Below are 27,675 nucleotides of genomic sequence, written 5' to 3' on the forward strand. Positions count from 1 at the left end.
AAACTCAACTCAACGGGAGATTTGAATCTCAAAAAGAATCCATGGACGGGGGGGATAAAACTGGGTCTCACAATCGGTAGCGAAGATGCCAAGCTTCAGCCTCTATTCTTTTGACATAAAAAGAATTTCTAAATGAAGTATAGATAACTATTCTTCCAGCGGGGGCCCAACCTCCGGAAATCACCCTGTCGGGTCTCTAAACCATCCCCCGTTAAGCCTTTGCTAGGATTTGGTTGGCCTATAGTGATGGGTGAATAAGGTGGGGGAGGGAGAGGAGACGTCCATTTGTGGACAGGACACGGGGGTCAACTTACCCCATGCTGAGATTTCCCCATAGATCGTATTCAATGTGGTAATAACAGAATAGTCCAAAAGGATTGTACTATCAAAAGAAAAATAGGCCTTAACTGTCCAGTCCAGGAATTTTTTTCAATCTTTTGCGGTTTTTTCTTCAGTTGAATATGAATGGAAGTTTTGAATTTTTTTTACTCTGACCAAGGCTTTTATGTTAAAAAATGCGCCAAAAAATATTGTGAATGAACGAATTTTACTACGGACTTACGAGTATTTTTTGGGTTTGTTGTGAGGAGAGGTTAAAAACGCGGTAAAAATAAGTTGTTACTGAAGGAGGTTGTATGGTAGGGGTCATACTAGAGTTTACCATAAGTGGATCATATTACAGCTCCCTATAAGTACTGGACGTAGGTTATGCTTTTACATACAGCGTTTTCTTCCAGGACATCCAAGCCCGCCATCTATAGCTCAGTTTCACAAGTTTAGTTTGCCCATTAACCCGGATCTGGAGTTACGTTAGCATACGGAAGTTCCGGTTGATGGGAATGGCTGTCAGTGTCGTGATTAGTGTGAACCTTGTTATCGCGTTATAATTTTGATTTAGAATGGCTTTTTTTTTTCTTTTGCTAATCAGGAAAAAGGCCTAGGATCAATGTATTTAATTACAATGCCCAAATGAAAGACACATTGAACACGATTTATGTGATATTAAAAGCACTTAACCGTAAGCGACTAAAACTTTTTGTAAAACTGAAAAATATTGACCAGCATCTTTCGCAAACGGAAAACGTTAAAGCATTGAAAAAAATTGTCAGACTTAAAAAAGGAAAACAAATTTCTAACCTATAATTAGTAATAAATCTGTCCAACTATTCCCGCTAAAAACCTTTAAATCGGTGGAAACTCAGTGCTGTACTTGGGATACATTAAAAATTTTCTAGCATGATGAAGGCTATTTTGATCATTTGAATTCATATTAATTTCCTTTTCAACACAAGCGTTTAAAAATACCTACAGACCGCCAATTATTTTTTAAAATCGGAAAAATAAAGGGGACTTCTACTATTATATTCACAACCCAACACTATGTATGGAACAACTTGTTTCCTTCAGCGCTCTTCTCTCTCAAACCTTTTTTCATTGGCTACCACTTACTTCCGTTTGCTTCCCCACTTTTTAAAAATTTCTTTCGCGCCAAAATCATTCCTCTGGTTTAGTTCACAAATTCGCCGCTGCGTTTCGCATTTACCCTCTTCCCTTCAGTGCTGGGAGACAATGCTGATGCACAGCGATGTTATGTCGTCCTGTACTTCTAGGGAGCTGTAATATGATCCACTTCTGAGTTTACTTATAATATTATCATAAGTTTATAAGATATGTTCTTAAGATAAGTTTGTCACTGGTTGCAAACTGGAGCTTGTCATGAAGTGATTGAGGTAGGTCATAGATTCAGGGTAAAGCGAGCAACGCCTGGTGTATAAGGCGCTGCATATCAAAGCCTTAGTATTCAGACTAAATACGTATAGATGGAAGTCCTGCAAAATTAACCACCGGGTGTAGCCAATCAATTCTCGCTTGTTGTTCTCCTTCGAACTAGCTCGAGCTGCAAGTCTCTAACATTATAAAGTATATGTAGTGTCATACTTATGGAATATATCATATAAACTTATGATATTATTTAACCCCCGAACCATTTTAGTTTTAAACATGACACCACCCTAAGTCTTATAATATCTCACATCCCGTTAGAAATTCCGTAAAAGCCAAATACTGAAAAGTTAAATATTTTGGAAATTTTCGAAAAATATCTTTTATGCACCTGCAGTTTAAGTCAAAGGTTGTTTTTCACGTTCCTAGAAAAGGGTAGAGTCGAAAATTGAGGTAGTTTTCTAGGCGGGTAATATTGGCACTTTAGCAGCTCTTCTTCATTTGGATAGAGTGAGTAGGCTTCGTAATACAGCGTATCTAATCCCCACATCTCTGTCAAACCTTGACAAAAGACTTCGTGAACGTGAAGTACACTGAAAAGCGTTTGGCAAACTTTCCCTTTTTTTCACCTTTTGTTAGCTGTGAAGAGCTATTTCCCCTCTGGGACCCCCAATGATTGGTCAACCCTTTTGTCTCATACAATACAGGGCTTTCGAGTGCCTACAAATTGCTCTCTTTTGTCCCCTTTTCTTAGGCTTCCAACTGTTTGTCACTCGTGACGATAAAAGACACGTGCGTGAATTTCTTCAGAAAAACATGATTTGAGAAGTTTTACGGATTTTTTGAGAGATTTTGCGAGGGGGTAACCACTCCTCTTATAGATTTCCTGTCACCGATTAGGTCATAAGTTCATAAGATATGTTCCATCCATAAGTTTGTCACTGGTAACTTAGAAACTGTAGCTTGTCATGAAGTGAGTGACGTAGGTCATAGATTAGATTCGAGGTAAAGAGACGACCCCTGGTGAGGCGCTGTCAAAGGCTTAATAATGCAGACCAAAAGGAGATGATCCAAAGGACATAGCTTTCCAGCCTAGGAATGAGGGTAATGTGTGTCAGGTTATCTCTAACGAACGTCTCATCTCGAGTGTTCCTAAAACGTGATATCCCAAGGCTAGGCCGAATGTATTTACTGTAGAGTAAATGGTAGTTGAACACCCAAAGTTTTTCTCTACTAACATTTTTTCTGGGCGCCAACTAACATCAGCCGCGGAAAGCTGGGTCTCGCTAAAAAAATTCCACCCCCCTTAAAAAATGTACGAAACTTCAATTTTTCGATGGGAGGTTGGGTCCGCTTGTGATGAGCTTTTCGGCCAATAGAGAGACGTAGATCCGCTCGCGTAGATCTAAGGCGATCGGAGTTTACGTTATGGCGGAGCAAGTTAGGTGTAAATGTATTAATTTAGAAATGGATATAGGGTGGTGGCTTGTAATTCCGAACGCTTCTAATTCCGAACAGTTTTTTTAAATTGATTTTTCTTTTACTTGCGAGGCTTTAGACCGTGAAAAATAGGCTTAAATTATGCCTTGATTCATTGTCTATCCGAAAAACATCATTTCAAATCCATATCTAAAAGTCAGGGAACGATGTGACACGAAATAAAAATGTACCTAATTTGCGAATTTAATTTAATGTCAATTAAAGGGAATGCCGACCCTGATGCCTCCGAAAATAAGGTTTCATTTTCTTCAGATAAATCAGAGGCAAATAAACTCAATTTCAGCCAAAACGTCAAGTTTTCCCCCACAAAATAAGCATTCGTAACGAAATTTTGGCTCAAAATTAAATTAATAAAAGAATATTTATAAAAACCTTTGCGAGCAGCTAATTCCGACCACTCGAAACAACACTCCATTAATCATAAATTATCGACAGTAAAATTAAATTTAACGCTATTAAACGACATGGTTTAACAGATTAGTTATCCTCGATAATACGGCGATACGTTTTCCCGGGCTTTTCAAGCAGACAACTTTAGTTTAACCCGGCTAGCGTAAAGTCCCTGTTTCCTTCCCTCCCCGCCGCGGCGCCGTCACTCGTACTCGTACACTATTCCGCGATAAAAAAAATAACGGTTCAATCTCGCGCCAAGTTTGAAAATTTGCGTTCGCGCGTTTCAAACTTTTGCATAAACGGGTCACTAAAGGTTTATACCTACTTGAATATGGAATATGACGATCAAGGTAATGTAAATCGCTGTTGCATTTATTAATAATCTTTTTTATCCTATTAACCTACGAGAGATTTAAAACTTGAAAGCGAAATTTATTATAGAATTAACGTCCCAAAACTTAAGCCTTGGTTAGGGAATTTTATCCCGATTCACCTAAAATATTTCAGTTTTAGATAATCCCAATTTAGCATACAAATGAGATAGGCGCTGAAGTTTATTTCACCATAGTTATACCACATTACAGGTGGTGGTGTTAAAAAACCACGTAAAAACAAATCAAAATACACAGATATGGATGTTGTCAAAGCTCTCGAAGACGTTCGTGAAGGACGTCTTTCTATTACCAAAGCGGCTGCCCTTTACCACATCCCTAAAACTACCTTGCATGGCAAACTTTCGGTTAAATATGACAGTGCCCAAGTTGGAAGAAAGTCTGTTTTAAGTTATGACGAAGAGAGAGATCTGGCTAACTGGGCGATCAAGATGTCCAAAATCGGATATGGTCGCGTAAAACATCAAATTTTTGATAAAGTACGAGATATGGTTCAGAGAGAAGGAAGAATAACACCTTTTAAAGATAACAAACCCGGAAAAGAATGGTTCCGTGGATTTTTAAAAAGAAATCCTGACGTGAAGCTGAGAACCGCCGAGCCCTTGCATATTTCTCGAGCCACTGCATGTACACCAACTGCAATTAATCGTTGGTTTCAAGGGTACCAGAAATTTATGTCTGGCCTTGGTATGCTTGACCATGGTGGAGACCGTGTTTGGAACGCGGATGAAAGCGGGTTTTGCTTGTCACCGAAAACTGGCAAGGTCCTTGCGTCTAGGAAACAGAAAAATGTTATGCAGATTGCAGGGGATACACGGACACAAATAACGGTCTTGTGCGCAGTATCCGCGTCTGGAAGCGCAATCCCACCCTTTCAGATTTTTAGCGGAACTCGTCTTACACACAATCCTCTCGAAGACGGAGTTGAAGGGTCACGTTTCGCGCTCTCAAAATCTGGATGGATGACTTCTGAAGTTTTCCAGGGGTGGATAAAAAACCACTTTTTAAAATGCATTCCACCTGCTAGACCCGTTGTTTTGCTGCTAGATGGACATAGTAGTCACGTCAATTTGGACACAAGCAGACTGTGCGAAGAAAATGGCATAGAACTGTACTGTCTACCCCCACATTCCTCCCACATCTTGCAACCTCTTGATGTTTCAGTCTTTAAGGCAATGAAATGCAATTGGACAAAAGCTGTTCAACAGTACCAAACGGAAACTGGAAAATTTGTCGACAAGAAAACCTTTTCTCGTGTCTTTCGGGGATGTTGGGAGAACACTATAAGCACGGCCACTATCATTCATGGCTTTCGGGCGAGTGGGGTATTTCCCGTGAACAGGTTGGCAATAGACGAAACCAAACTGTTACCATCAGAGTTGTTTGACGATGATCAGGAAGTTGAGACTGCGCCGAACAATGAATTTGACAAAATGAAGCAATCTATCAAAAACCTCGAAGAAGCGTTGGGTGAAAAAAAGATTCGGGAGTTCAGGTTAATGGAAGAAGAAGGCTTTGACATCGCAGAACCATTGTTTGATGCGTGGAAAACTCTCAAAAATTATTTCGCCGCGATGAAAGCCCCCATATCCGACAAATCATCAGAGTTGGGTTTTACAAGCACTTTAGCATCAGTCAACGACTTTTTCCATTCTCCAAGGGAAGATTTTGAAACATTTGAGAACTCTGGACAAAATTCGGCATTCCCAACTGTGCCACACAATCAAGTTACAAACCGACCTGTCCGATCTACACCTCCAAGTTCAACTTCAAAAACTTGCAATGCTGAGGCGACTGCCACGTCGAAAAAATCCACTTTGAATGTCTCTGACCAGACAAGTAATTTTACTTCGGCAGCTCGAGGGTTTGTATCGCCGGGCATTTCCATACCAACTTCAACAATTAGAAAACGTTCTTTTGCGGTTCCGTATTCAAAAACTAAAGTTCCTGTAGCAGCCTTAATAAAGCCTCCGCCTTCAGCCACCCTGAGCAAGCCTCCGCCTTCAGCCGCCCTGAGCAAGCCTCCGCCTCCAGCCGCCCTGAGCAAGCCTCCGCCTTCAGCCGCCCTGAGCAAGCCTCCGCAATCAGCAACCCTGAGCAAGCCTTCGCAATCAGCCACCCTGAGCAAGCCTCCGCAATCAGCCACCCTGAGCAAGCCTCCGCCGTCACCCACGCAGAGGAATTCCCAGCCATCTTTCAACTTTACGGCTGCCTTGAACTTAAGCACACATTCATCCTCAGTTCTCATAAGCAAGCCCACATCATCTGAATCAGCAACCAACTGTCCATCAACTTCAATTGCTAGCAATTTCGCAATCGCAACGCCAGCTTTTCGGGGAATTCTCTCCTACCCAGCTCATAAACGAGTTGAAAAGCGGAAGAGAAATCAAATGGTAATCCCGCAGCATTTAACTGGACCCGAATTTATCTCGCTTATGGCCACAAAGAGAGAGGAAAATGAAAAAAAAGAAATAGAAAAGATAGAAAAGAAGCAAAAGAGGGAGGAAGAAAGGGTGAAATTACAGAATGAGAAGGAAGAGCGGAAGCGGGCAAAATTGGAGAAAAAGGCGACAGTTACAGCAAACAAGGCAGCAGCTAAGGAGAAAATTTTGGCCAAGAAAGCCACTAAAACTAAAAAATTCCGTCCTGATAAAAAAACAGTCTGCCAATCTTGCGACACACGATGGGAAAATAGGGAGGCTAATGAAGTGTGGGTGTGTTGCAGTGTTTGCAAGAACTGGTACTGCTTTAAATGCTGCAACTTGAGTGAAGCAAAGAAAGAGTTAGCTTGCACTGGTGGTTACAAGCATCGTTGCGATAATTGCCTTTTTTCCACCTTACTTTAAAGACTTCTATTTATCCCCGTTAAATCCACATTGTACCTAGGCCTATACTTACCTAAACTGTTTTTTCCACTAAATAAATGTTTAATGAAATTATGAGTTTTTTATTATTGTTTTTAAGCAGGTTCGGTAATTAGAAGCGGGGGGTCGGAAATTAGAAGCGGGGGGTCGGAAATTAGAAGCGGGGGGTCGGCAATTAGAAGCGGGGGGTCAGAAATTGGAAGCGGGGGGTCGGAATTGAAACCCCCTACGTCGGAATTACAAGACATCAGTTCGGAATTGGACGCCACTACTAGAAATGGGGAAATAGATATTTCTCCACAAGTTACCGGTAATTTTGGCTCAAAATAGGCTCAAAAGTAGCGCAAATGTTCAAGCTATTTGGTACAATATCAAATATTTCTCATAACATTATACGTGTGTCATGTTTCAATCGATTTTAAAAAAGTGTTCGGAATTACAAGCTACCACCCTAAGGCTCTCAAAACAAACTCAGAGTATTTCCGCGCCAGAAAAATATAATTCCGTCGGCTTTCTCTATAAACGTTTGCACACCACACGCCATAAAAAACGCAAACACCGTGCACTTGGATGAACCCTCCATGCTTGAACTTACTCGGATAGAAAAATTAACCCCGCCTGTTTTACTTCACTCTCCACCGCTGTGGAGCGCTGCTTCGAAAGCTCGTTCTCGGTCGTGGCCGATATTTTAGAAATTTTATCTCTCCATTCACGCGAGCTCCGTTGGGCACTTTAAAAAGCTTAACGTCAGAACTTTCAGACACAGAGGCTACGCCAAAAAATCTTACATAGGAACTTGGTGTAAGATTATTCTACTTGTGTGCAGACTAAATAGGAAGATGGAAGTCCTGCAAAATTAACCGAGTGTAGGACTTCAATTCTCGCTTCCGTCGTTCTCGAACTAGTTTGAGCTGTAAGTCTCTAGCATGCTGAAGTATAGGTAGTGTCATACTCATGGAACATATCTTATAAGCTTATGATTAAGGTTAACGCGTAATCACTATCAAGGGGATCCATTCCTACACGTCACAACGAGTGATTGGTCCCTTGGGTGTTTGTAAATAGAACCTCGCAGCTTGGGTCGTGTGGTGTCGCCGTTGTACCACATTTATATATTACTTGTAGTTGTAAATTAATTAACTGAAGTATGTTATCAAATTTTTAGCGCTGATAAAACCCAATCTTATCTTCTAAGTCTACTTCTAATAAATTTCACAATACCTAACGTCCTTTGCCAGTTACCGGGGAAAATCGCTAGAGGCGTTGTACATCCGCCGAAATAGCTCAGTTGGGAGAGCGTTAGACTGAAGATCTAAAGGTCCCTGGTTCGATCCCGGGTTTCGGCAAAGTGTGAAATATTTTTAATTTAAATTACTTTGCCCATGAATTTGAAATATTAACAAGAAAAAAAACCCTAGTATAATTACAAACATAATCAAGGCCGTGATAGGGAAATTAGTAATTAAAGTTTTTCTTTCGAAAAATAATTAGTCTAGTTTTTGTTAAGTAATTTTATTATTGAATGAGCTCCGGCCTTTCAGTAAATTATTCTTAAACCGTTACCGTATCGACAGCTCCAATTAAAGAATTAATTCCAACCTTGAAATTATTATCAAGATTTTAGACGTTAATCGTTATATAAGGAAGATAATTAACCTGACCGTAATTTGCATACGGTACCTGAGTTTAATAATAATAATAATTTGGTAGTTTATGGAGCGAGCATTGCTTTACATTTATATTGTAGGACCCCCAAAATATTTGAACTTATATTATAAACATCTGCTGTTTATTGTAACTAGTACAATATATATATATTTTTGGATGAAGTATTATCAACTATACACGCTATTTAACAATGATTATCTAATACGAACTACAATTAAGTTACAATGCGTCAATGGAAAATGGTTTAGATTATAATAAAAAAACATGCCGTGTTCAACTTTGTCTCCATAGCACGCGACAGTATTTCCCGCCAAAATTAACAATTTGGCGCGAAACCTAATACACGCGCTTTATACTTATTTTTGGTATTCAACGTAACCCTATAGTGTTAATAATACCTATAACATACCAATTTAACCCTTACCTTTTAGTCTAAGTTTAGATTGAACAGAATTAGGGTTAATTTAACGATTTATATAGCTTTGAGATAGATTTTATTTTTATTTTTGCATAATAAGCAGCCGGTATGGGACATAAGGCAATATATTGTTTAGTCTATTGTTAATAATTTTGCGATTCAACAATTATTTTCATATTTAGAGGAGAAAAACGAGTGGAAAATAATAAATGGTTGTATAGCGGAAATTTGAGATAAATTTTATTTTTTTTTTAACATTCCATGGTCAAACGTTTGGCCGGAATTGTATGAAAGGTTCTTTATCTATTGTATTTTATATTGAAATGACCTCTAGTGACCAAACCCCATGAATAGACAGACTATAAGGGGGGAGCTATAGTAATCGCTGCACAATCAATGCTAAATTATTGTCAAAACTATATATACGTGTTTTTATTATGTAATGGCAACTAATTTACATTCATTGTGAGTTCCTGATTTTATATTACACGTATTTTTAATTTGAAGTAAAAACAATCAAAGGACTTTTTATGTTTTAGTTGAATTATTTTCAACACACTAAATTTGGGAGTCTCTATCTAAAACTAATAACTATTAAAATATAACTTATTATAATAGTAAATTTAATATAATCATTTTAGTTAACTATAAATGATTAAAAATTAAGCTTCGACAAATATCGAGATTCGTCTTTATCACATATAGTAACATTCCATGAAAATTCCTTGAGTGTGTTATGGTTCTATTTAATGATATAACCAAACTTATACCTTAACATTGTTAATATTTGACAATTATGGAATTTTAATACCAAAAAAAATGTTTGATAAGGGTTTTGCCGCATATAGTAGCACCTTACGGCATATCACACTTTAACTATAATGGTTATACAAAACTTTATTATTATAAATCTAACCTTTTAATAAATAATAATGGTTAGCCAAAAAGGGCCCAACCAAAGAGCAAGCAAGCCCCGATGGAATTATATAATATTGAATCCGTGAACACAAATGCGAGCAGTGTATGTAGTGTATACCTTTCATATAGGCGTCAAATTCAATGCGTCTTTTCAGTCCAATATAAAAATTCCTTATATGCATAGACCACCATAGAAATAACCCTCATTTTACCAAGAAACAGCCATTTTTATACCCCTTGTCGAATAAGGTAACGGCACCTTGTGTTAAACACCAAAGATTCGAGTGCAGTTTAAACGTATTCTTTGCCTTTAGTATAAATGCCATTGGCCCATCTCTTTCAAATTTTTCAGTTGGGGCCCCTAGAGGTACGCGTCCTCTCATAGACTCAGTAAATATGTAAATAGACCTTTTTCAATAGAAGATGGGGTGGCAGGCAGCACTTTCTCGTGACGTCACACGCTCCTATTTCTTACCTCGGTTTCGGTAGCCATATTGGAAGTCGTCTGCTCAGGCAATTCCAATAGTGACGTCACTTCCCCGTAGCTCCGCCCCTTTTTAGTACCACCACTCTATTGTCAACTTGATACTGATAAGTCAGTCAATCAGAATTCTTACACATGTTTCTAATGTCTATGACTCAGGGATACTTTCATTTTGGACATTGAACACAAAAATGTCACTGCAACTGGCTTTGCTACAATTCTGAATAGATTCTTTTGGATTTTTAATATAAAACCGCTTTTATATGTGGGTATGGGCTCTTAGTTAGGCCCGATTTAGGCTTAGCGACACAACTAAGGCTTAATATTGTATAGAGGGGGGAGGGGTGAAATTTAACGTATAACTTTTGATAAAGAATATATATTTTCCTCTCTTCTCTCTCTCTCTCCTTCTGTCCCCGCTTTCCTGAAAAAGTTTGACAATAAACGGAATAAAGTTCCAGAGGGCTTTTGATAGGGGAACCCTTATAAGAGAACAAAATTTATTCCGAACCTGGATTTGGGATTCACAATAGCTATTCATAAATAGAGAGAAGGCCCCGAATAACATTATCCTACGTATACGGTATGGGGACCTTTTTTTTTTTCCGCGCGCTTTTGGAGTCCCAACATCATGCGGGAGAACTCTGGGAAGAGAAATACTGTCACGTGATGTCTGAGAAAATATTCGGTGTATATACATAATCATAAATTTTAAATATGATGAAGTTTCGATTCGAATGTTTTTGCAGGAGGCCTGGCAACTTGGTAGACAAAGTGCAGTACCAAGTAGCCTGGTTTCCTGGTGTAAATGGTATCAATACTCACTAGTCTGAAAACTATTTAAAGGTTTTAACAGATAACGGTTTATTACTTATTGAATATTAAAAATAGAACAATATTTAAAGAGACAGATGCAACAATTCGAAGGTACGCGTCATGAAAATATGGGATGTAAATGATGTTACCATAGCAACGCATCCAGGATAAGCGAGGATGAGGATGTAATAAGCCTACGACCTTTTTTCTTCCCCCTTCGACCCCCCCCCCTCTTCCTTTGCCCGCCAAATCTGGAAAGACACGCAGTCTACCTCGTGTGGGAAAATGCGTATAGATTCTCTCTTTTATATTTTTGCTATAGTAGTTTTGTAGCCAATAAAAATAGGGGGATGGTAATCTGAAGGCATTCTTCAATACGCAAGAAAAGAAGGATGAAATATGGGTGCAACTATATGAATGTCTTTAAGCGGAGGAGTTGGATGCGAATGCGATGCAGCGAACAATAACCTTACCTCGGATATTCTGATACTCGTTTAAAATATTCAAGGAAGATCTAGAAATATCAGGGAAATTTGATTAGGGTAAAAGAACTTTGGGAAAAATCTTAATTATAGAAATTTCCTAAGCTCTCTCTCTCTCGGCTAAAACTTCGGTGCAGTGTTGTCAGGCCAAACTGTGAGTTAGGTTGGTCAAGTATTGAGTCAAACTGAACTGTTGGACTTTCTCTATGTAATCTAGTGACTCACCAACTGCCTGGCAACACTGGGATACGGGAATGTGTAAACTGTGTATTAAAGTTTTGGGCGAGGGGGTAGACACTTTGGATCTCTGTGTACACCTGAGTTCAAGAGAGTTCAGCTTTGACAGTGCATTGAGTTCAAAGCCTTCGGAACTCAGAGTTCAGCTTTGACTGTACATTGAGTTCAAGACATATGTACACCTGAGTTCTCAAGTGTCTACCCCCTCGGTTTTGGGATGATTTGTAAAGGCTAAAGCTGATTTAAACATATGATATATGCGTCGTGGGCTAGGACGGTGGTAGTTCTAGTGTTCAGGGCTAGGACGGTGGTAGTTCTAGTGTTCAGGGCTAAGTCGGTGGTGGTTTTAGTGTTCAGGGCTAAGTCGGTGGTAGTTCTAGTGTTCAGGGCTAAGACGGTGGTGGTTCTAGTGTTCAGGTCTAATAAACTGGGCGAAACACTTGTATAACTACTTTAATAAACCTCGGAGGAACACAAAAATCTTGAAAAAGGAGACGTTTAGACTGTAAAGAAGGAACCGCAATAATAATTTGGTTACAAAAAAAATACATTCAATGGAGGAAAAAGAAACCATTTTTGAACAGAGAATGAACAACCTCTAAAAACTGAAAAGAACTCGAGACCCTTTTATTCCGTTTTCCATGAGGGGTCGGCCCTACGCAGTCTGGTAGGGACCCCTTTTGCCAAAAGTTACCCCGGGGCCCATAGTACATACAACCTCGCACAGGTGTTCCGGGGGCTTCGTTTTCGAAACCATTGCGTATTATAAAAGAAGAGTCCCAAGACTTATGGAACCTTTTTATAGAGGGGGGGGTGACTAGAAATCAAGGAGGGGCCCCTAGGAAGGGACAAAGGGGTCGCCGCGACGTATACCTTTTATAATAATTCTTCTTTCGCTCCATCGGATTTCTTGCTTCGAAAAATTTCTCCATTGAAAAGCGTATAGAGAGAAAATAATGTCTACCCCGGACCCCATAACAATGGTCGTTAGCAGATGGCTCGTCCCGGCCTAAACCAAGCCAGAGTTTTTCCTACCACCAAAAACTGGAGCCACGCAGGCTGCTGATGCTGATGCTGCTAAGGAACCCACATACTCCTAGCTAAACCTACCTACTAGTACTTTGGTCGCGCCAAATTTAAGGGTCCTGTTCGGATTCGTGGGTATAAAACAATATTTATGTTTTGGTGGCCAAAGGGGTGAATTGACTCGATTTTTCTTTTTTTTTTTTCTTGGTGATGAAATTTAGTTGATGATTTCAAGTAGAAGGAATCTATCAAGGAGCCCAATAGTTACTATAAAAACCTATATTTTTGAACCTGTCCTATATTATTATATTATTTCATGAATGGTCATATAATTTCCTATATTTTTGATTTAGTTTGGGTAGTTTTCGTGTATAGTTTAATTAGCATGAAATTTATCAAAATTTAGTTAGCTCTTTTATCGGGATCACATTTGACTAGACATGTCCGAAATTGCGGAGTTTGCTCAGTATTTTTCTTTATATTATATTTTAATTAAGTTCTTCTGAATTTTGAAAGTAAAATCCAATTTATTTATTGTAGATTTTTCTACATAGTTTAAGCCAAAATAGTATTATATATATATCATAATTTTTAGTCCTTTATTTTCCTATAAAACACTTGGTTTTTTCTCCTATAAAATCCTATAATTCCTTAAAAAACAATTCCTATTTCTCCTATAAGCAATTTAAAATTGTGGCTGGGCTCCCTGAATCGAACAAAAATTACTTAATGCGAACTTGTCCTAAATAATTTTTTTTTTCTGTACCAGTATTTTTGCATGCATGGTTCGGAGTTCCTTTGCCGAGCGGGGTCTTCTTTGTACTTTTGAGCAGAGAAATATTCTTCAGGAATAAGGATCGCAATCTACAATGGGTGTCCCCACAATGGCACCAATGGGCCGCGTTGGTCCCACTCACAATGAAATCTGTCATTCAAGGGGGGCATGGGGGGAGGGGGTGCCCAGTATCAAATGTAAAAGGGGGAAACGGCATTTTTATAATACCCCTCCCTCCATTTTCTCCTTAATCTCCTTGAAGTTCAATGGATCCTCCTTTGGTATGGTGGTAGTGGTACTGTAAGCGGACGAATTTTCGCTGCGATACAAAACCCTATGAAGAAAAACCCCTTGTTATGTAGGTGGATAGGATATGCTGGAACTGGAGAGGTCGGACAGTTCATAGTAGTTTAACCACCAGTTATAAAGGGAGAGTATAGTGTAATTTTTACGGTCTTACTCGCGTATAGTGTTCATTAAAAGGGCAAGTGAAATTTCCTTCCCATTGTTTCTTAAATTGAACCGCTTTTCATGCAGGGTTGCCAGTATTTGTTGTTAGAGCGCGTTTATCACGTTTGGAACTGAATCGAATGGAACTACCAAACTTTTCAGTCTGTGGTTCCTATCCCTTTAAAAATGACTTTCAACTTTGCTCTGTAACATACGTATATGGGAAAGTATCCAATTGGAAGCCCAATGTCAATGCCATGGAAACAGAATTTTTTCTCCTCTTTATAATAATGCTATACTGTTGAATCATTTTATACCCCAAATTTATTGTAAAATTCCGCGTGAATCATTGTATTTTTGCCTTTCCTTGTGGTGTTGGTGCATGCATGCCTGGTATTTTCGTATTCTACATGCTTGAAATTGTGATGGATTTTATATAAATACCAAAATTAAAATGTCAAAGAAATATATATAGAATCCAAAAGGGGGTAGGTAAATAAATATCAACGCTTATGTATTGAACTTTAACCCTTATTAAATTAGTTCCAATATAATGTTCATTAGATAAAGTTACTTACAAGTGTTGCCAGTCATTAATTTGTGAGTGCATGCAATTGAACTGCTATCTACAACAACATACTGAAAAGCTTGGTAATTTTCTGTTCGATTCAGTATTTATTATTCAGTAAGTTCCAAACCTAGCTGCTGGAAATGCTCTAATAACAAATTACTGATTACTGGCAACACTTAAGCGCATGCGGTTAAAGTTAAGAAACGTGAGGGGGGAGGAAATTTCTCTAGCCCTGCCCCTTTAATGCACATAATCTATTAAAAATATATATACATATATTTAGAAATTAAAGGTAGCTAGCTTTTTCTAGTTTGATATTAAAACTTACTGAATAAAATCAAAAATATTTTAGATATAGGCCTATATTTCTCCTCTATTGGTAAAATTCCCGGGCAAGGTAAATACAGAGATGACGCAAACTGGAAATATGTGTTTGCTTTTTTAGTTCGAGAGATCTCTCCTCTCCTCTCTCCTCTCTCTCTCTCTCTGTGCTCTTGGTGATCTTTTCATCTTTTATATTTTATCTGTAGCACCATATTTTAATCCTCCCTTAGCTATAGGAGCCAGCAAGGCATCTGTTGTTATTTCACCTTCTTTGGTGTGTGGGAAAATTGCAAGTTATCTTTAATATCAACTGATATCCTAGTGTTTTGCGCCTTAAGGTTAAGCTCAGATCACGTGGTCTCAAGGTGCCCCTCAGTATACCTGGAAGAGTCAGGGTATTAACATAGACATAAGACATAGGGGATTTTGAATACGGTTATCAGGGATTTTTGAAATTGTCATCGTAAAATTCAGGGAATTTTGAAATTTTCACAGTAAAAGTCGGGGAATTTTGAAATTGTCACAGTAAAATTAAGGGAATTTTGAAATTATCACAATAAAAGTCAGGGAATTTTTGTAATTGTCATCGTTAAAGTCAAGGAATTTTGAAATTGGCGCAATAAAAGTCGGGGAATTTTGAAATTGGCGCAATAAAAGTCGGGGAATTTTGAAATTGTCATCGTAAAAGTTAGGGAATTTTGAAATTGTCATCGTAAAAGTTAGGGAATTTTGAAATCGTCATCGTAAAATTCAAGGAATTTTGAAATTGCCATCATAAAAGTCGGGGACTTTTGAAATTGTCATAGGTATTTTTATTATTATTATAAAACTAATTAACGCATATCTATAATTAACATAAATTAACGAGGAACAGGTGCTATTACTTGCCCAAATGATCAAATCTAAGCATACTTGAAAAAAAAAGAACTTTCCTTAGAAATTCAACATAAGAAGAATAACAAAAGAATAAGCAAAAACTTCTTTAAATCTGATATACCTCACTCACCCTATAGCTTATTCTTTATCTATAAAGAAAAGGGTCCCATTGCATTTGACCCGCACAAAGCGAGTTGGGTGCCCATGAGAAGAATTTTCTGAATTCTCCCATTCGATTTTTTATTCTTTTTTCTTTTTTATTATTATTATAAATAGTTTTGGGGGTCCTCTCTTCTTATGTAAAAGCAAGCTATTTTGCCCCTATATATAAGGGAACCATGGACCTTATTCAACCAATGACATTCAGGGGTGCTGCATGTATGCATGCAGAATAGACACCATTAAAATCTTTATGTCCCCATACCATAACCGAGGACCGAAAAGAGACTGTGGGACTTTTTGCTGTATTTGTGATAAAAGAAAATAATCACGGTGTATTCTTCTTTCCCCTTAGCTAGTTCTCACCTGTTCAAAAGCTATTGGGGAATTTTTATAATAAAAATAATAATAATATATATAAAAAAAAATGTTTTGAATTCGAATAAAGCTTGTTATAAAATGTTAAAAACGTTACTGTATGCGTACAGGGTGGTTCTGATAAGTCTGCATGCATAAATTAAGGGGTTTGGGAAATCAATTTTGAGTCTATGATAATTATTTTGCCCTAAGGGACACTGTTTTCGAGTTAAGATTGCATCCAGAGTATTTTACGGATGACCCCTTAAATTTAATTAATTAAGAAACTGATTTCAAGACAATGATTTCTAATTTAATTAAGGGGCCATCCCTAAAACACTCTTGAAAATCATAACTCGAAAACAGTGTCCCTTAGGACAATCAAAATGGAGATAGGTAGAAGTTATACATTTTACACCCACCCAAAAAAACATCCCCCTTAATTTATGGATGCATGTTCAGAAACACCCTGTATAGAATAATGTAGAAGAAATGTTACAATTTTTTTGATAGCGTGTAATCAGAGGCGCTTATTTAGTTTAATCTAATTTGATAAGTTAATCAAATTGGGTTAAGCAACTTAAAACTGCAGACGAGCTAAGCTAAGGAATTTCATATTTATCTCTGATATAGTATCGTCACTGTCTCTTATCAATTTATTTAGTGGAAAAGTTCCTAAGTTAGTTTTATATCCTTCAATGTCATTCATTGTGAAAATACAGTTTTTTACTTTAAACAAAGATGTTTGTTTGCTTTTTTCAAACGGCATTGGGGGTATTAATGATAATACATCCTCGATTCTTCTCTCTCTCCTACGCGCTGAAATTAAATACCTACGTCATAGCTACGTCAACCTTTTTTGGCGGTTTTCCCAATATACTCTTACACACTTTCCCTCTCTTTAAAATAGCAACATGCGTTTCCGCTTTGAGTTCTGTAAGGTAGTTTCTCCGTGTCAGGATGGCCGAGCGGTCTAAGGCGCCAGACTCAAGGCTTAAAATGTCTTATCTCTGACTAAAGAGGTTGTGTGAATTCTGGTCTTCGTATGAAGGCGTGGGTTCGAATCCCACTTCTGACAAAAAATGTTTTTTAATTATATAAATTGTTAGAGGTAAAGTATTGTTTAGTTCAGGTTGTTGGGGGTCTGTGAAATATGTCAGGATGGCCGAGCGGTCTAAGGCGCCAGACTCAAGGGTTATAGTTCCTTGCTACTCACAAGGTGGCGCAGTGAATTCTGGTCTTCGTATGAAGGCGTGGGTTCGAATCCCACTTCTGACAAAACATGTTTTTTAATTATAAAATTGTTAGAGTTAAAGTATTGTTTAGATCAGGTTGTTGGGGTCTGTGTAGCATGTCAGGATGGCCGAGCGGTCTAAGGCGCCAGACTCAAGGGGTTTACTTCCTTGCTACTCACCAGGTGGCGCAGTGAATTCTGGTCTTCGTATGAAGGCGTGGGTTCGAATCCCACTTCTGACAAAACATGTTTTTTAATTGTATAAATTGTTGGAGTTATACTGGTGTTTAGATCAGGTTGTTGCGGACTGTGTAGCATGTCAGGATGGCCGAGCGGTCTAAGGCGCCAGACTCAAGGGTTATAGTTCCTTGCCACTCACGAGGTGGCGCAGTGTATTCTGGTCTTCGTATGAAGGCGTGGGTTCGAATCCCACTTCTGACAAATATGTTTTTTAAATAAATAATAATTATTGTTTTAATGGAACTCATGATTACATGGGGTTGAAGTGGGTGTAACGGTATGTCAGGATGGCCGAGCGGTCTAAGGCGCCAGACTCAAGACAAATGTCTTATCTCTGACAAAGAGATTGTGCGAATTCTGGTCCTCGTATGAGGGCGTGGGTTCGAATCCCACTTCTGACAAAAAAGATTTTTTTTTATTTTATTTTAAATTAATTCTCATAGCGAGGTTGTAGGAGCCCAACAACGTCAACCATTTTTTCAAGGTTAGACCAAAGAAAAGGCTCTGCAATTACTTCTGTACCAATTCCCCTAAGGAGTGAAAGGTTTTTCAGGATCAAAGCCAAGGCTAAAGTAAAGAAGCCATATAGTACCAAAAGTCAAAAGAAAAAGTCGGCGCGTGCAAAGAGATAAGACAATTTTTCACCCTCCATAGTAATTGGGATTGACAGCTGATGGTTACCAATGGATTGCCCTAAACCTTCAGGCAACCGTCCGTGTATAATACCAACGTAGAATGGAACCCCCAATAAAATCAAAAAGAAGGCACAGTTTTAAAAGGTCTTTTGACATTTTCTATGGCCCAAAAGTTAACTTTTATGACCCGCCTGGGGACGCATTTTCAGGGTTCAAGTTCGAATTGGTCCGCCTTGTTCTAGTAAAAGAAATAGTAGGTTACCAGTAGGCCATATAACGCCCCCCCCCTTCCCTTTTAAAATAGCAATTAGGGTATAGAGGCATACCAATTTTGCCATTCAGAGTTGAGCCTCGGGTATGGGAGGGGCAATAACACCCATACTTCTTTAACCCCACGCTTGTTAAAGATATATATTGGAGATTACCCCAAAATAGGCCCAGTTTACATTATAGATCTACTAGAGAAAGCTTTTTAACCATAGTTTAACCATGGATTTATAATAGAAGCTTACGCTTCTATTATAAATCCATGGTTTAACCTTGACTAAAGCCTGTATTTAATGTTAGGCTTAGTTGCAACCTTACAATAGGTTTAGTTTAGGCTTAGCTGTAACCTTACAATAGGTTTAATTTAGGCTTAGCTGTAACCTTACAATAGGTTTAGTTTAGGCTTAGCTGTAACCTTACAATAGGTTTAGTTTAGGCTTAGCTGTAACCTTACAATAGGTTTAGTTTAGGCTTAGCTGTAACCTTACAATAGGTTTAGTTTAGGCTTAGCTGTAACCTTACAATAGGTTTAGTTTAGGCTTAGCTGTAACCTTACAATAGCTTTAGTTTAGGCTTATAATTACAACCTTAAAGTAGGATTAGTTTAGGCTTAGCTGTAACCTTACAATACGCTTAGTTTAGGCTTAGCCGTGACCTTACAATAGGTTTGGTTTAGGCTTAGCTGTAACCTTACAATAGGTTTAGTTTAGGCTTATAATTACAACCTTAAAGTATGGTTAGTTTAGGCTTAGCTCTAATCCTAACATTTTGAATTTTGGTTTGGTCTAAAAATCACCGCAGTTCAAAGTAAACGGGACCCCATAATATGACACTTTAACGATGTCTAGTGGGACCATTGGAGATACGAAAGGGACCCTTCTCAGGGGGGGGGGCGTTTACCCATTCCAAGGCGTAAAATTAAGTCAGCTTACCGAGGCTCAAACAATGGGGTGAGGGGGTGGAGTAGGTTTTTATTGGGCCCTTTTTAGTGGAAAATGTGTTTTTGACGGCTTAAGTCCTATAGAATTTTATGAGGGAACGAGAGGGGGGTCCATTTCTTAGGGGGATGGACCTCGGGGTTATTGTGTCACTCGCGCTTTGGGACCCTGCTGCATGCCACAAAAGAGATAGTTCTTGAAGAATTTCTTGGGTGACTTCAAAGGGAGTAACTCAACCATACTTACTCTCTAGTGTCTTGAGGCATTAAAAGAGAGAGAGAGAGGGGACATCCTTTTACTTTTGGGTACCCTCGGGAGTACCACTATTCTTCTTCTTATGGGTGGTCTGATTGTATTTCATTTTTCTTTTTTTAGAGATAAAATTTGAACGGTTTACAATTCGGTTTTATTGCCGTATGATTTTACAATTATTGTTTTAATTTGATTTAAAATAGATCGAGTGATTTTGTGATGCGGTTTAGTTTTGAATATTTTTCAATAAAAGGGCTATGTTCTATCAGACAGGTTTAACTTTAAAGCAGTGTTTGTAACCATAAGTTTATAAGATATGTTCCATAAGTATGACACTACCTGTACTTCGTAACGCTAGAGACTTACAGCTCGAGCTAGTTTGTAGCGCCTCACCAGGCGTCGCTCGCTTTACCTTGAATCTATGGCCTACGTTGTCACTTCATATCAAGCTCTCACCTAACCAGTGACAAACTTAATGGAACATATCTTATAAACTTATGTGTTAACAGGGATAGATTTAATTTTAGATGTAGGGATGGAGAACGGTTAGTATTTACTTCAGTCCGACTCATAGCCCACACGTAACGAAAAGTTAAAATTATCTTATGGGCTCACTTAAACTACGTTTTGATGACGTTGCTGACGGGGACGGCGAAAAATAGTTACGTAATTCCTTTTTACCTCTGTCGCTATGACCCGCCTCTTCTTTCATACCCCCCGTCCCGTGAAAGGGAGTCCGGGACTTTGACGCGCGCCCAGATTACTCTGTTCTCCATTCCTTCTCTAAAATTACATCTATCCCTGCTAATACCGTATAGATAACTTTAAAAATTCAAAATAACGAATGAATTGATCTAGTCTTAAAAATATTCCTCACCTCATCTCAAACTAAACTAAGCCCAGAAGTAAAGAAAGAAAAAAACTTCGCAGTTGAAAGTGTTGGCATTTTTATCTCTCGTTCATCCCCTGTTTCTATTTCGTGGGATGTCCCAGAAATCACCCCCCTATATACTTTGAAAGATGGATGAGGCATTGAGTTAGCTGCGCTGCACATCTTTGGGCCCCTCAAAAAACATAACACCTCCATGGAACAGCTTGCTTCAACTTGAAGTGTTGTCCCTCTCAAATAAAAAAAAAAGTTGATATCAAAAAAAAAAAATCTCACGTGGTGTCGAAAACGCGCGAAAACCGGACCCGATGAGCTTCTGAAGTTTAGGTTAGGTTAGGGGTTCCCAAAGCTCAGGCTCAGCTCTTGTTTACTCAGTACGCTTTACGTTTCCAGAAGGTATTGTCAGGTATAAAAAATGTTGAATGGAAGGCCAGTAGAAATAAACAAAAATTTATGGGAACAAACATACGCCGGAGTATCTATGCCTAGTATCAAAATAAATTTCGAGGGATTTTATGGAATTTGATAGCTCTCTTCTATATCTAGGCATCTCAAGCTTCTTTTCGTGGGTCCATGAAGGTCTTAGGGGTCCGTAAACTATATGCCAAAGTTATTTGAGTTTTGGATTTATTGAATAATCGTATAAATAAATTCGAGTTCACCATCGTGAGCGATTGGTTATGATTTTTTTTAATATTATTATTTTGGGAAAGTTTTGTTGTTTGAGCGTGAAATCGCCACGTAATTTAAGGTTTATTGATGAATTTTTAATCTTTGGTGAGTTTAAAGCGCCCCTTGGCATGCTGGGTAATCTCTTTAACACCTTAGCAAATGCAAGAACCAATTAAAACGACTGTAATCTTTGATCAGTTTAAAGCGCCCCTTGGCATGCTGGGTAATCTCTTTAACACCTTACCAAATGCAAGAACCAATTAAAACGACTGTATACAAGCCTACTTTTTTTAATGTATATTTAATTATACTGCATACACGTGTTTTTTAAAATATCTCGCGCCATTTTCAGATTACGCGCCGGAATTCAAATTGGGTCATCATACAACGTGTTGGTTTAAATATAAATAGAAATAACCAGTCCATTCATACATTTATAAATAAAATCCACGCACCCCCATTGATTGCCAAGTGTTATCCCATTTATTGTTCCCAAACACCCAAAAATTACACCTTATTCGTATAAATACTGTACAAATTGATTTTGCTATTATATTGTCCGAATATAACATCATATAATAACGCGTAGACTCTTATCTCACATTTCCCTTATTACAATCAGTTGTATAATAGATAAATAGAGTACAATCGATTCATTCTTTGCTGCCTTCCTAAAAATACGTAAAAAAAGCCAGCGTCAATAGTAGACATTCGGGTGGCTCTTATACAAAATGGACCGAATACAGAAATTCGTGGACACGGACATACACAGAAGTATTATGACTTATTGTCCGTACAAAAATGAACTTTTCAACGCTTTACTTACTATCGGTATTACTTTTTTATCTCCCCTATTTTTTTATTATTACTTTCCCCCTCCCCCTTTTTTAGGTTCAAGTTAGGCTTAGCGAAACTTATCAAAAAATAAAACTTTTGTGCGTACCCACTGAGACCAGTATTCTATGTCGTTGTAAATTTCAATAATATTCAACGGAATTGTCGCCAAACGTTAGGAATTTGATCTTAATCCGCCTTTAATTTGTCGTTTTAGACGTTTTTAACACGGTATTTTGGCCTATTTCGCGTCAATTTAACTTGAAACCAAGGCTTAATGTTAAGCCTAACGAATAATAGCCATTTCCTTACTTCTGTGCGTGCTTTACGCGTCCCGGGACACGTACCTAGCAGAGGGGGGCGCTTTTTTTTACCTTTACTTATGCCTAACCAGGTGGGGACTTTTAGTTAGGGGGATTTTTTTTTTAGAATGGAAAATTCTCTTTGGGGGGAGGGTTGAAAATTTCGAAAAAGGGGTGATACGGATTGCTTTGTCCCGTGAAGGGAAAGGTTACCCCACTACGCGACACTACTTGATGCTGCTATGGGACCCTTCTCTTTTATCTGATTGGTCCATCTCTCCTGGGTGACCAAAAACCACCCAATAAGGGGCTTTGAAAGTTTCTTGGCCAAGTTATATCGTAACCCTCGTGTAAAAATAGACTACCGTTTACAATTTTGGTCATTTTCCGTTCGGAATTCGTGTAGAGAAGGTCGTGGCTTCGTTTTTAGTTCAATTTATCAAACCTTCTTTTAATTTCCTTTAGCCTTAGCCATTAGGGTTAGTTTTTATTATTAATCGGGTTTTTAAAACAAAATTAAAAATTGAGCGATTCGTGAACATGATGAACACGATTCATCACCATGGTGGAGGTGGAGCGCCTCATCATCTTAGCCCCGTCATGGGTGGAATTCCACCTGGGCTTCCAGGAATGCATGACGGACGTATGGAAAACGTCGGATCCGGCGGAGGATTACTTACCTCGGCGCACCATGGGCATAATCCATCCTCAAACACTGGAAATGCTAAACTTGACCACATTAAACGTCCCATGAACGCCTTTATGGTCTGGTCCCGTGCCCAACGACGCAAGATCGCCTTAGAAAACCCTAAAATGCATAATTCCGAGATCAGTAAACGTTTGGGAGCCGAATGGAAACAACTTAGTGAAACTGAGAAACGTCCTTTCATCGATGAAGCCAAGAGGTTAAGGGAACAACATATGAGGGACCATCCCGATTACAAGTACCGTCCTCGTAGGAAACCCAGGCCACCGGTCAAGAAAACGGAACCAGCTCCAACTACGCCGCAAAATAACAATACTCCGAGTTATCCTTTCACCTTGCCACCGTATTTAGGCGGTGGACACATGGATCCACGTTCTTACGCCGCGGCCATCAACACAATGAACTCGATGAATTCTATGAATGGGGCCCATTCTTACGATTTAGAAAAGCGCGCCATGGAATCGTCCCAATTTGGACATTATCAAATGCCTTATTCCGCGCCTTCTTTAACCGATGCCTCTAATGGTTTAAAGAATTTAACCGTGTCTCCGAATTTTAATTGCAAACAAGAACCCGGTTCGTCGTCACCTTCGCCCGTATCACTGTACGGTTCTGGTTTATACGCTCAAGCTGGTGCCTCTTTGATGGCTCACGCGGGACAGAACCCAATGTCCATGCCGGGGAATCCAAGTACTTATCCGGCTAGCGCGTATATGAGTGCCTACGCATGCGCACCCGGTTATTTACCATCGCAAGATCATCAACGAAGAAGTGTGCCAGTTATTTTTTAACAAAACTTACGCAAAAAAATTCGCTTAATTTTAATTAAGTACGTTTTTTTAATTCTTTCTTTTTAATATTCAAATTATAAAGGTTTTTATAAATATTCTTAACTCGTTATTACATAAAAAAAGAATTATAAAATATTAAACCTAATTGATATGAATTTTAAAGTGTATATAAAATTAGTTATTAATTAATCTGAAAAGATTTTTCAGTATAATTAAAAAGTGCCAAAATTACTGGACTAAACTGTCCTGTCTCTGTATAAGAATGCATTTCTTATCTAATCTTTTTATGTTCAATGTTGAATATGGCTTTGTAATGTTGCTCAAGTTCCTAGAGTTCATTCTTATTTTGTTTTTTTTTAATAAGCTATTTCAATGCTCAATTGTTTTTATTATTTGCTTAACTGATGTCCCCAAGTATTACCTAACAACCACCGAGGTCACAGAAATGCCTTAAAAATGTTTGTAAATATAAATATTTTTTAACATTGTCTACTTTTGTATAGGAATTGTTTATACGATCCGTTTTGTACTGAAAATAAAGTTGAAACGTAATGATCTTACTACTACTATTTCTTGCTTTAATTGATTAACATTTGTAGGATTTATGCCTAATTGACTTTTCTTAGAATCCAGGATTTCTTATTAAAGTTAATATACTTCCCGCCATTAAAGGCTCCTTTCGCGCCTCTTTGAGTTTAAGCCTTTCACGGCTTTTTGTAAATTAATAGATAAGGGACTTCTTGAGCTACTTGTTCCGGGAAGTTATCTCTGATAAAGATGTTACAGCCGAAATAGCTCAGTTGGGAGAGCGTTAGACTGAAGATCTAAAGGTCCCTGGTTCGATCCCGGGTTTCGGCAATACGACGTTTTTTTGGGGACTTAATCCTAACCCTAGACTATTTGTTTCGGGAAATCTTCCCTGACAGCTTTAACATGAGCCGAAATAGCTCAGTTGGGAGAGCGTTAGACTGAAGATCTAAAGGTCCCTGGTTCGATCCCGGGTTTCGGCAATATGAAATTTTTTTGGGGACTTGATTTTAAAATTAAACTACTTGTTTCTGGAAATCTTCCCTGATATTTTAAACATGAGCCGAAATAGCTCAGTTGGGAGAGTGTTAGACTGAAGATCTAAAGGTCCCTGGTTCGATCCCGGGTTTCGGCAAAGAGTGAAATATTTTTGGGACTAATTCCTAAACTTATATTTGTTTCGGGAAATCTTCCCTGATATCAGAAACATCAGCCGAAATAGCTCAGTTGGGAGAGCGTTAGACTGAAGATCTAAAGGTCCCTGGTTCGATCCCGGGTTTCGGCAAAATGAAATATTTTTGGGAATTATTCCTAAACTATTTGTTTCGGGAATTCTTCCCTGATATCATAAATATCAGCCGAAATAGCTCAGTTGGGAGAGCGTTAGACTGAAGATCTAAAGGTCCCTGGTTCGATCCCGGGTTTCGGCAAAATGAAATCTTTTTGGGAATTATTCCTAAACTATTTGTTTCGGCAATTCTTCCCTGATGTCATAAATATCAGCCGAAATAGCTCAGTTGGGAGAGCGTTAGACTGAAGATCTAAAGGTCCCTGGTTCGATCCCGGGTTTCGGCAATGTTAATTATTTTGCCTAAATTAATTTGTTAGTTAGTTTAGAGGTATCAATTATTCAATACTTAATTTAGAAATTTCCATCGAGTTTACAAAATACTTTAAATGATAAGAGACGTTATTTACCTTTGTATTCAAATCAGTATATACCACGTATTTAATCTATTATTTAGCATCTAATTAAGCCCGAAATATTTAGAAGAAGAAATAGAAAGAATTTTATTTCCCACAGCAATTTCAAATCAATTTCTTGGGGGACTCCCGTTTTTATATCAAACAATTTTAATATTACAATATCTCCACTCGACTTCCAGGAATAAATTAAAAACAAAGATTTCGAAATCCAGGATTTCTAATATTAAGGGCCCTTCTCGTATTTATAGTTTATAAAAGAATAAAAATGTAATTTGAGATTCAAATGCAACCTTACCTTATTAATAGTGCAAAGAATTATTTTTAGAATCAATAGAAATGATTCTAAATCGTAATTGATAAATATAAGTTTGTAATGATAATTTTTTTTTGAAGGGACCAGGCTTGTATAATTATTATTTTAGTTCAAGTATCGTGTAGAGCTTAATTAGAGCTTCATTTTGAGCCCAAGAGAGAAAAAATTGGTGAAAAATTAAGAAAATTACAAGGATTTTTGTAATAATTCATAATTTTCTAAATTGTGGTCCGAATTTGACTCATTTTGTAGGTACATTCTGTAACTTAAGTGTTTACACTAATTTTATTTAGTATATAAATTATCTAAGTTAGATTTTATTTAATAAATTACAATAATCTAAGCCTAATTCGCTATAAAATATTGCGCGTAAATTTCGCAGATATCTTTAATTATAATAATTAAAATGCAATTAAGCATTTTCAATTAATGCTTTGCCTTTTAACGCGCCGCTAACGCATTACAACTTGTCCTGGATTACTGGATTCTGGAACAGTAACTACAACGTCAGAGAAAATTATAGACGTGTTATTTACCTCTAGTATATTATATCATATAGTCCGTAATATAGCATTTGTAAATTATATTAAAAATCCTAACACAATGCGTACGTAGAGAGTCCTCAACAGCCCCGGAATTGAGACACGTCCATAAAAACGTGACTGGGTTGTCCACCTGACTGTAAACGACCAATCAGCGTTCACCAATACGTATTTTGATCGAGTCACGTTGCGTAAGGCGTGTAAAAATCAAGGGCCTCTAATTTATAACTGCTAGTATACTCGCTAGGAAACCGGAATTGGCGGGTAAACGAGTTCGCGCGTTTTTTTCATAATAAACCGTTAATTTGCAAATATTTTAAGCTGAAAAATTAAGATTGTAATTCGGACTGATATTACGGTTAACAGAGAATTTACTCGTTTATTTCCGTTTGGTAGAAATATTTAAAACAATATCGAATTGGAAATAAGAAACCCTACGCCACTATACGGTTAGTATAGGGCGCCTCTTTCGCCGTACTTCAAAGGGAGCTCCGCCGCTCGCGTCGTCGGCTCGTCGTATAAACTTTTACCGCGTCAAGTTTAATTTTAATTAACATGATCTTCGATAAGGTTCAATTGTTTCTTCCATATTATACCGTAAGCTTAGAATTTGATTACAATGTCGACGAACAATCAGCAGCCAAAACATGTTGTGCATTGGTTTAGAAAAGGACTTAGATTCCACGATCAACCCTCTTTACGCGAAGGTTTAAACGGGGCTACAACATTCCGTTGCGTATTTTTAGTGGATCCGTGGTTCGCGGGTTCTTCAAACGTTGGAATTAATAAGTGGAGGTAGGAAATTATAATTTTTTTGTGTTTAAATCGTGTTACTTTGATTTTGCCATGAAAATAAATATATATGTAACTATTTCCTTGTTTATCGGTAAGCCT

General features: G+C 38.0%; 2 protein-coding genes and 12 non-coding genes across 18 annotated transcripts in view; all 14 read left to right on the plus strand.

The window, feature by feature from the left end:
* The window catches only part of LOC149676773 (cryptochrome-1-like), a 34,081-nt gene that overhangs the window by 2,412 nt on the left and 3,994 nt on the right, over nt 1–27,675 (plus strand). For 2 of the 5 annotated variants that reach the window (XM_089838342.1, XM_089838341.1), the window contains exon 1: nt 25,479–27,576. The exons of 1 other annotated variant lie outside the window; for it this stretch is intronic. In XM_089838342.1, the coding sequence (XP_089694468.1) occupies nt 27,401–27,576 (176 nt within the window). In that variant the 5' untranslated portion in view covers nt 25,479–27,400. Of the gene's footprint in view, nt 1–25,474; nt 27,577–27,675 lie in introns of those variants that run through there. 2 more of the 5 variants (XM_089838340.1, XM_089838339.1) reach the window with 2 other exon arrangements.
* TRNAF-GAA (transfer RNA phenylalanine (anticodon GAA)) lies at nt 8,145–8,217 on the plus strand. The gene has a single exon. It is a non-coding gene; the product is annotated as a tRNA-Phe (tRNA).
* On the plus strand, nt 17,387–17,510 carry TRNAL-CAA (transfer RNA leucine (anticodon CAA)). Its single transcript has 2 exons — nt 17,387–17,424; nt 17,465–17,510. It is a non-coding gene; the product is annotated as a tRNA-Leu (tRNA).
* TRNAL-CAA (transfer RNA leucine (anticodon CAA)) lies at nt 17,588–17,710 on the plus strand. The gene is made up of 2 exons: nt 17,588–17,625; nt 17,665–17,710. It is a non-coding gene; the product is annotated as a tRNA-Leu (tRNA).
* TRNAL-CAA (transfer RNA leucine (anticodon CAA)) lies at nt 17,786–17,908 on the plus strand. Its single transcript has 2 exons — nt 17,786–17,823; nt 17,863–17,908. It is a non-coding gene; the product is annotated as a tRNA-Leu (tRNA).
* Nucleotides 17,985–18,107, plus strand: TRNAL-CAA (transfer RNA leucine (anticodon CAA)). The gene is made up of 2 exons: nt 17,985–18,022; nt 18,062–18,107. It is a non-coding gene; the product is annotated as a tRNA-Leu (tRNA).
* TRNAL-CAA (transfer RNA leucine (anticodon CAA)) lies at nt 18,188–18,307 on the plus strand. Its single transcript has 2 exons — nt 18,188–18,225; nt 18,262–18,307. It is a non-coding gene; the product is annotated as a tRNA-Leu (tRNA).
* LOC149676780 (uncharacterized) lies at nt 23,057–24,759 on the plus strand. Its single transcript, XM_089838395.1, has one exon. The coding sequence runs from the start codon at nt 23,236–23,238 to the stop codon at nt 24,190–24,192; it is 957 nt and encodes a 318-aa protein (XP_089694521.1). The 5' UTR covers nt 23,057–23,235; the 3' UTR covers nt 24,193–24,759.
* On the plus strand, nt 24,978–25,050 carry TRNAF-GAA (transfer RNA phenylalanine (anticodon GAA)). Its single transcript has one exon. It is a non-coding gene; the product is annotated as a tRNA-Phe (tRNA).
* TRNAF-GAA (transfer RNA phenylalanine (anticodon GAA)) lies at nt 25,130–25,202 on the plus strand. The gene has a single exon. It is a non-coding gene; the product is annotated as a tRNA-Phe (tRNA).
* On the plus strand, nt 25,282–25,354 carry TRNAF-GAA (transfer RNA phenylalanine (anticodon GAA)). Its single transcript has one exon. It is a non-coding gene; the product is annotated as a tRNA-Phe (tRNA).
* On the plus strand, nt 25,432–25,504 carry TRNAF-GAA (transfer RNA phenylalanine (anticodon GAA)). The gene has a single exon. It is a non-coding gene; the product is annotated as a tRNA-Phe (tRNA).
* TRNAF-GAA (transfer RNA phenylalanine (anticodon GAA)) lies at nt 25,577–25,649 on the plus strand. Its single transcript has one exon. It is a non-coding gene; the product is annotated as a tRNA-Phe (tRNA).
* TRNAF-GAA (transfer RNA phenylalanine (anticodon GAA)) lies at nt 25,722–25,794 on the plus strand. The gene has a single exon. It is a non-coding gene; the product is annotated as a tRNA-Phe (tRNA).

Source organism: Phalangium opilio, unplaced genomic scaffold, assembly GCF_054372755.1.
Source record: "Phalangium opilio isolate 3A_F unplaced genomic scaffold, DU_Popi_V2 ptg000045l_1, whole genome shotgun sequence".
NCBI lineage: Eukaryota > Metazoa > Arthropoda > Arachnida > Opiliones > Phalangiidae > Phalangium > Phalangium opilio.

What these genes read in the sequence shown, in the direction of transcription:
- LOC149676780 (XM_089838395.1), top strand. Translation starts at nt 23,236, where the DNA reads ATGATGAACACGATTCATCACCATGGTGGAGGTGGAGCGCCTCATCAT.